General features: G+C 35.0%; 1 protein-coding gene across 1 annotated transcript in view; it reads left to right on the top strand.

The window, feature by feature from the left end:
• Nucleotides 1-4645: 4645 nt before the first annotated feature.
• Nucleotides 4646-8742, top strand: part of LOC127865543 (uncharacterized) — a 44023-nt gene continuing 39926 nt past the window's right edge. The window contains exon 1 of the mRNA XM_052405387.1: nt 4646-5625. Coding sequence (XP_052261347.1) covers nt 5182-5625 — 444 coding nt within the window. The 5' untranslated portion in view covers nt 4646-5181. The remainder of the gene's footprint in view (nt 5626-8742) is intronic.

Below are 8742 nucleotides of genomic sequence, written 5' to 3'. Positions count from 1 at the left end.
TATTTGTGAACGTTAGCTCACAAATAATGAAGAGGCAATTTTGCAAGGCAGTCTGCGTTAAGTACGCGGACTGTAACCTTGAATGGATAACTGCAGTAAAATTAAGCAGACGAAGAATGCTAGGAGTGTCTGCTTTAACCACCGCATCTGCCTGTTAATAGTTTCCACTGGTACACTACATAGTGTGTATGTATTCAAAAGTATTTAACAGCTTGTTAAACAACATTGGCCAGTCTAGTGTTTATCATTGAAATCTGTACATATTGGCTGCTTTCAGGGAAAACGGGGCTTAATGCATGTCATAAAAGATTAGCCTGTGCACACAGATTAGCCTGTGCAATGTGCACAGGCTAATCAAGGACGACACTTTCTGGTTCTGTGGTGTTTTTGGTTTAAAGAGAGTTTCTGGTACTGGAATGACAATTAATGCATATGGATTAAGCCCTGTTTTCCTAAAATGAAGCTTAAATTATCTTTTTAGCTCACCTGATTGCTCAGCTGAGCTTTTGTGATCGGTCTTTGTCTGTTGTCTGTCCGTCCGTCCGTCATCTACATTTGGTTTGAAAACACACTTTTTTGTCCGATCTTCATGAAACTTGGTCAGGAGATTTGTCCCAATGATACCTCAATCGAGTTCGAAACAAGGTCATGCTGGGTCAAAAAATAGGTCACTAGGTCAAAAAAAAAGAAAAACCTTGTAAACACTGTGGAAGTCACATTTCATACCTAATATTCATGTAACTTTGTCAAAATGTTTGTCTTAATGATATGTTGGTTGAGTTTAAAAGTGGTTCCTGTCTGTTGAAAAACATGGCCGCCAGTGGGCGGGGCAGTTTTTCTTATTTGGCTATAGAAAACATTGTAAACACTCTAGAGGCCACATTTCATGTCCGATCTTCATGAAACTTGGACAGAAGATTTTTCCCAATAATACCTTGATTGAGTTCGGAACTGGGTCATGCTGAGTCAAAAACTATGTCACTAGGTAAAAAAAAGAAAAACCTTGTAAAAACTGTAGAAGTCACATTTCATGCCCAATCTTCATGTTACTTTGTCAAAATGTTTGTCTTAATGATATGTTGGTAGATCAAAAGTGGTTCCGGTTCGTTTAAAAACATGGCCGCCAGTGGGCGGGGCAGTTTTCCTCATTTGGCTTTTGAGAAACCTTGTAAACACTTTAGAGGCCACATTTCTTGTCCGATCTTCATGAAACTTGGTCAGAAGATTTGTCCCAATGATTTATCGATTGAATTCGAAACTGATTCATGCTGGGTCAAAAACTAGGTCACTAGGTCAAAACAAAGAAAAACCTTGTAAACACTGTAGAAGTCACATTTTATGCCCAATCTTCATGTAACTTTTTAAAATGTTTGTCTTAATGATATGTTGGTTGAGTTCAAAAGTGGTTCCAGTCCATTGAAAAACATGGCCGCAAATTGATGGGGCAGTTTTCCTTATAGTACTATAGAGAAACCTTGTAAACACTAGAGGCCACATTTCTTGTCCGATCTTCATGAAACTTGGTAAGAAGATTTATTCCAATGATACCTTGATCGGGTTCGAAACTAGGTCATGCTGGGTTTAAAACTAGGTCATAAAAAAGAAAAACCTTGTAAACACTGTAGAATTCACATGTCATGCCCAATCTTCATTTAACTTTGTCAAAGTGATTGTCTTGATGATATGTTGGTTGAGTTCAAAAGTGGTTCTGGTCCGTTGAAAAACATGGCCGCCAGTGGGCGGGGCAGTATTCCTTATTTAGCTATAGAGAAACCTTGTAAACACTCTAGAGGCAACATTTCTAGGTCCAAATCTTACAAAAACCTTGTTAACACATGTAGAATTAGCATTATACTTGCAAATGTTTGCATTGCAAAAAAACCATGCAAATGGACAGTACTCAATCAGAATTAATCATATGTTCACACTGCAAAAGTAAACAGAAGAGAACCAATCTAATATGCTCTAGAGTACTGGTAAGCAATGATCAAGGCCTTGTGAAAAAAGGTGAGCGAACTAGGGCCATCTTGGCCCTCTTGTTTATTTATGATTTGAAAAAAAGCACATCTCGACCAGTGCTTTAAGACACACTCTTTATAAATTTGAATGGGTTGTGGTCATTTCAAACTTGCGATATAAAAAGCTATAACATAATTTTGAAAACTGAGTTGCGTCTAAGATTATACAACAGCGAACAAATTCGGTGCCTTCAGCGCTTTGATTTCAAAAGCGATCTTGTAATATTCAGTGTTTTATAAAATACTTTGATACTTATTAGTTTGACCATAACCCTTTTCAATTTTAAACAGAACTAGATACCGATAATTGACCAATAAGAATATTTTCACCTTGTTATACCCCTTTGTGTATTTTTCATTGCTAACATCCTCTGATACAGGTCATGAAATGGAATGTCCTTTATCATTGGGCTTCAGACACGAGTTTGTATGCACACTCCAGTAAATCAACTGCACACACCATGTGTCAATAGTTACTTTTATTTTAGTATCAAAATTCCAGATACCAGTAATTACATGCAGTTACAGAAGTTATACAACTTTTTTGATGAAATTATTTTAGAATATAACTAATTGTACTGTTATAATGCTTACTTTTATTTCAGTATGAAAATAAGAGCTACCATCTAAAAACAATAATTGGATTTTTCTCTATCAATATATAAAATACCCAAATCAATGTGTGATAGTGGTTATGGTGAATGCGTAATCAGGTATAGGTTCAATACCAAGTCTGGCAAAGTTCAATTAAGACCATAATTACTGGTTCTACCTAGGAAACTGACTCAAGGAGTGTCTCGACTCTAATTTAATGTCTCAATAAGCCCTAAGCTTTGAAGCAATCCAGCCGAAAAAAGGGTTTAAACTATGGTTAAACAATAAAACTTGTTCCTTCCTGTACAGCCACTTGAAGTAAAATAAAAAATATGGTATGTTGTCAGATAACTTCACATTTGTTATCTGATAATGTTGTGATATTTATCTATTGATATTATGTTACATAACTTAGGTATTTTGCTCTTAATGGATCTATTTAGGCATAAGTATGGTATGTGTATTTTGATACTTTACCATTTTCTATGATGCTATTTGTTCTTATGTTACACAGCTTCATCATGCCTAATAAGAATGGAAGCTTCTACCTGCAATTGGTAGCCAAAAAAGGTAAAAAATGAAATGAATGGGTATTAACAAATCCGAGATGTTCATTGTAACATATTAAAGGTTGTCATGTTAATAAAGCTTATAACTATACCAAATCTAATAAATATTGACTGTAGATATATTTATTTGAAAACCATTCAATTTTTTATGTTTGTTTTCATGGAATTAAAAAAAATAAAAAAAATTATATAATAATTATGATATTGTATATAAATAAGTCAAATACAAATTTTTTATAATAGTCTTTTATGAACGAGTAATGATGAGTTGTAACTGAGAAAATTATACATGAATATAATGCAAAACAAATAAATAATTTCAAAATGTTTGTTGTTTTGTTGCATGATCATGAACATTGTAACAACACAATCATTGTTGGCTAACATGAGGTATAAATTGCAACCATACACCCAGTCAGGCTCAAACAACCTCACGGTTCAAGCCTCTGCCTTTTGATCTTCAGGATGAGGGACTTAAGCCTGTTAAAGCAACTTTTGTGTTTCCTTTTTGAGCTCAACTGAGCAAAACGTACTAAAGGTGAACTATTGTGATCACCCGTTTACTGTCCACAATGTTGTGTGATGTTTGGGGTGTGTTGTCAACTATTAGCTGGTTACTTCTCTGCAAAAATTGAAATGTAAGTTATCTGAACTAATTTGCTTTTCACCAAATCTTCATCGAACCTTTCAAGATGTGTGGTCAATTTCTTACAAGACACCTATTATGATTTCTGTCTATGACATTTTTAAGGGATTTGTTTTTAATCCATACAAATATGCAGTTTTGCTTTAAAATAAATTTTAATCATGCTTTTGTATAAGTTAGTGCCAGTGTTACTCATACGGCGTTATTCAAGTTAATAAAATAAATACAACAGGCTAATTAGGGCTGACACTCTCTGTCAAAACTGTATTTTTGCTAAGATTTTTTTTATTTAAATGAAAATTATCGGTACCATAAAAGCGGAGTTGTTGTGCAGACTGCCCAGTCTAATTTGAATTGAAACTTTATGCACATGCATTAAGACCAGTTTTCCCATACCGCAGCTAATTTGTATTTGTTTGTCTATATGAAAATCAGTGGATATCATACAAGAATGATCCTTTCAACTCGCAGTCACTCTGCCTGGGTCTATTGAGATCATGTTTATAAAAGGTTATCAGACAAGACAGTTCACACTTTAAAATAATATCTCATAAAGACTGATTATTTAAACTAAATGATGTAAAAACCAAAAAAATTAAAGGGGAACTTAATTATTGACTTTTAGATGCATAGGTGTGAACACAAAAATCAAATTTAGTCAATGCAGTTTTGCACTGAATTACTTATTATCTTCAAGTTAACGATGTGCATAAATGAGACAATTGTAATCACTTTCATTGTGAATCAGACCATAACATCCTTGATTGGGGGCACTACACTGGATACTTCTCGGTACATCATATGATTATAGATGAATTTGTCAAGAGCACCTCTTAACAATGGGACATGATTTAATCTGTTTTTCCATCTTTCTTCACACATTTGCCAATGAAATCCTTGATAAAACTTCCTGAAGTTGTGATATTTTACTTACAGTGTTTGAACGAATACATAGCTCATAGCTATACTGTTGTTAGAAATATTTTGGGTTAAGCAGAGAAGGAACATGATCACGGTTGGTAAATGACAAGTGCAGAGTGAGCTATTGTGTTTGGGGTTTTTAGTCGGTGAGATATTTGATACATGAGAGCAGTAATGCGATAAGCTACAAGGAAGTTTATATGTCTGAGTTGCAAGTTGTAAAATAAACTTAAAGCTTGGTTAAACTAATGGAAACATGCTGAAATGCCTGAATGAAATGTCTTATGACTTAAAAAAATGTGCAGATTTTAAGCAAACTGTTTGTTTAGAAGTAAAAAGGACCTAAAAGCATTTGAGGAAATGTGCCTTTCAAGGCAAATAAGACTTCAATAGGAAGTGGTTTTAGTGGACTTGATGATTTATACGACTGAAAATGGCTGAGCCAAATATGTATGTACAGTTGACTGGACTATCATTAGACCCGAGATACGATGATGGAGAAATTTACGCCAATACACCTAGCTCAGCGCCTGCACCCGTTTCAAGTGAACCTTATGGCCTTGAACTAGATTATTACTATGGTGATATTTCAAAGTCAGAGGTCAACGAGCTATTGATGGGGAAACCTGATGGATCGTTTCTAGTTCGAGATGCCTCAACACCTGGCGATTACACCCTGACACTAAAAAAAGGCGGTGCAAATAAGTTGATTAAGATTTATAATTGTGTAGGAAAGTTTGGGTTTTCAGATCCTTATGAATTTGATTCGCTGAAGGATTTAATCGATTACCACAGAGTGAATTCCCTTCAATCATATAATCCCTCGCTGGATATGAAACTGTTATATCCAGTTACCCGGGAAGTCAAAAGGGATTCTGTAAGTATCTCGATCAAATGTCTGTAATTTAGACACCATTGCTTTTTTTCCAGATATGCAAAATCAAAAAATGCCAAATATCAGAGAAAATTTGGGCTGGATTGGAGGACTTAATTCTCTGATCAGATTAGAGAATACTTGATTGATTTACATTAGAGTCGCGTTCTGAGAAAACTGGGTTTAATGCATATGCGTAAAGTGTCGTCCCAGATTAGCCTGTGCAGTCTGGGACGACACTTTTCGCTTAAACTAGATTTTCGGTAAAAAGGGACTTCCTTTAAACGAAAAATACCATTAAAGCGGAAAGTGTCGTCCCTGATTAGCCTGTGCGGACTGCACAGGCTTATCTGGGACGACACTTTACACACATGCATTATGCCCAATTTTCACAGAACAAGACACATTATATTGGGAACTGGGGCTTGAACAGTGTGTGGATGGGATAAAGACATCAATCTTATAATATACTATATTATTACTGTTATTGCCCTATGATAGTTTGTTTTCCATATATGTATCTCTGGTGAAAACTAAGTAAAAACATCACCCTCATAAAACCCAATACAAGAGGTGAGTTTTGTTATGTAACACCATCCAGGAAAAACTTCAACATCAGGTTTATCACACATTCTGTAAAAATGATGATAAATTTAGAGTGAATCTTTTGCCTTCATCTAATCCTGTTTCACATGCTAAGTGGGGTGTATTGAGGCATGGTAGTTCTTTCTTTTTTGAATGTCTTTAAATTTATTTTGTGTTTGAGCTGAACTGAATGTTTTATACCATATTCAGAAAAATTAAAACTAATATAACAAACTTCTTGGAAACCAACCATTTGGAATGTTTCTAGTCCATTAATGGGAAAACACTACTTTTTTTCTATCTGGAATGGGCCCCCCCCCCTTTCCAACCCAAATTTGAACAAACAAACAAACAATTCTTTATATTTGAAGAGTTTATACAGTATTTTTTCACAATCAGGATACACAACATTTCAGATTCAATATAGTTTATATGTATATCAGGCCCGTACCCAGGCACTGGGCCCAGGGGCCTGGGCCCCCCCAGCTGGCTGTCGAGTTATGATTTTTTAATAATGGGCCAACTACACATTTTTCTCACATGAAAGGGCCCACTGTACACTTCCTTGCAATACAAATGCGCAGATGTGTTTTTTTGCCCCTGATACACAAGGGGATTAGCGCTAATTTACTCACCAGTGGAGATAAGCCCCTAGGCTATGTTTTCTTATCACCTTAAATTACACACATCCCCGCAAACTCCACGCAGAGTTGTCGTTCCTTGCTCTCACATACAACTCTGCGAAAGGCTCAGCACGCCATTTTGTCTATAAAATAGCTAAAACCGAACAAACGCATTCAATGTATATTTGATTGGATATTTAAGATCGCATGCATTAAATTAAGAAATATGACTTTTAAATGTACGATAAATCGTGCAAAAACTTGCGAGTTTTAATGCAACTCTTTGGAACTATTTTATTGCCCATTTACGCAGATGGAATTATTTCACGCACTTTACAAATGTCAACAATTGAACATAATGTTTATTGAGTGACGTTAGGAATTGCTTCAACGTGTGTATGTATGTTGGTTTCTTAACATCAAGAAACCATATCAATTTTATAATAATGAATTGAGACTGATATAAGATATCATGGTATGAGATGGTTTTCTTTAATGCAGTGAATGGAATGTAACCGTCGTGCAAGAGATTGTTTAGTATACTGTAACCTCAATGATGAACGCTTGGTATGATCATGACATGAATGAGACGCTTTCATAACAATAGTCCGTTCTGAGCCCAACACAGAGGTGAATGTAATGTAACCGTCGTGCAAGAGATTGACATCCCCGATCTGTCAATTACCTATTATGCTCAATGCTTCATCTTTTGATGATTGGTGTAACACGTCTTTTGATTGGACAAGGAAAGAGAAACAGCGAATAAATGGAACTGATACAGAGGGTCGTAGGTCTGAAGGATAATAGTGTTTTGTCTTTTGAATTCAAACCTCCTCTAGAGTAATACCTTATTATACATTTCTGTGAAAACTGTAGTTGTAGATGATAGACATTTTATTATGAATTTACTTTGAAACTTTAGAGGAGGTTTGATTTCAAAGAGAAAATACTAGTAGGTTATATGTCAGTTACTGACTATAACCAGAGTAGTATTTTCCCTTTGAAATCAAACCTCATATACAGTTATACTTTATGTTACATTTCATAATAAAGGTTTTTTATTTTAAAGGTTACTTTTCCTTCTTCATAAAGTGTCATACATATCTGAAATCTAAAGCTTTAAACATATGTGTGAATTTCACACCAAGGGGCCGTCGATAAAGCATGTCACGCTTTTTTTACCATTAACCCCCCCCCCCCCCCCCCCATGTCACAAACTGTTACACAATCTTGGACCCCCCTAAAGTACGTCACAAACTCACTATTTCGAACATTTTTTTAAAATGAATACCAAATTCAAATTTAATCTAAATCACAATACACTAATGACTATTAAACAGTATTAAAATTTCACTAACCGGTAAAAGAACTTTCACATTACAAGCTTTTATGACTGTAGGGTTGTTATGATGGGCAGTATGAATATTTATCTATGTGTTAACCTCTAATAAAAACGAAATTTTACTAACTAAAATGGAACAGTCCAATAAATTATTTCGTCATTGAAATCTGTGTGGAGGTTGTGCCTATTGAATAAGCCGGCCCAGCCAAGTTGCCTATTACACCAGAGAAGCAGTATAAAAGGGCCACAAACTCACAAAATGCCTATTTTTCAGTTGAACACTGGTATGTTAACAGCAGAAAACAAAAATGACTATTTTCAAAATATTGAAGTTTGTATTTAATATTATCCAATGAAATTTGACATACATATACTTTAGTATACATACGATATGTATGCGTAATTTGGTGGTTGTAAGTTATATAGTTATTGACTTACATAAAAAAGTTTTTTGTTGTCTGCTTGAAATTCAAATATCCCTGTAAATGCTAAGCATCGCCCACTTGAAAGGTTATGAACTTCTCTCAGCCAATAGCTAGCGGATGACTCAAATCAAGTTTACATGTAAAT

Source organism: Dreissena polymorpha, chromosome 2 (genome assembly GCF_020536995.1).
Source record: "Dreissena polymorpha isolate Duluth1 chromosome 2, UMN_Dpol_1.0, whole genome shotgun sequence".
NCBI classification, from domain to species: Eukaryota; Metazoa; Mollusca; class Bivalvia; order Myida; family Dreissenidae; genus Dreissena; species Dreissena polymorpha.
Note: the sequence above shows the minus strand (reverse complement) of the source record. Positions and strands in the feature narration are given on the sequence as shown.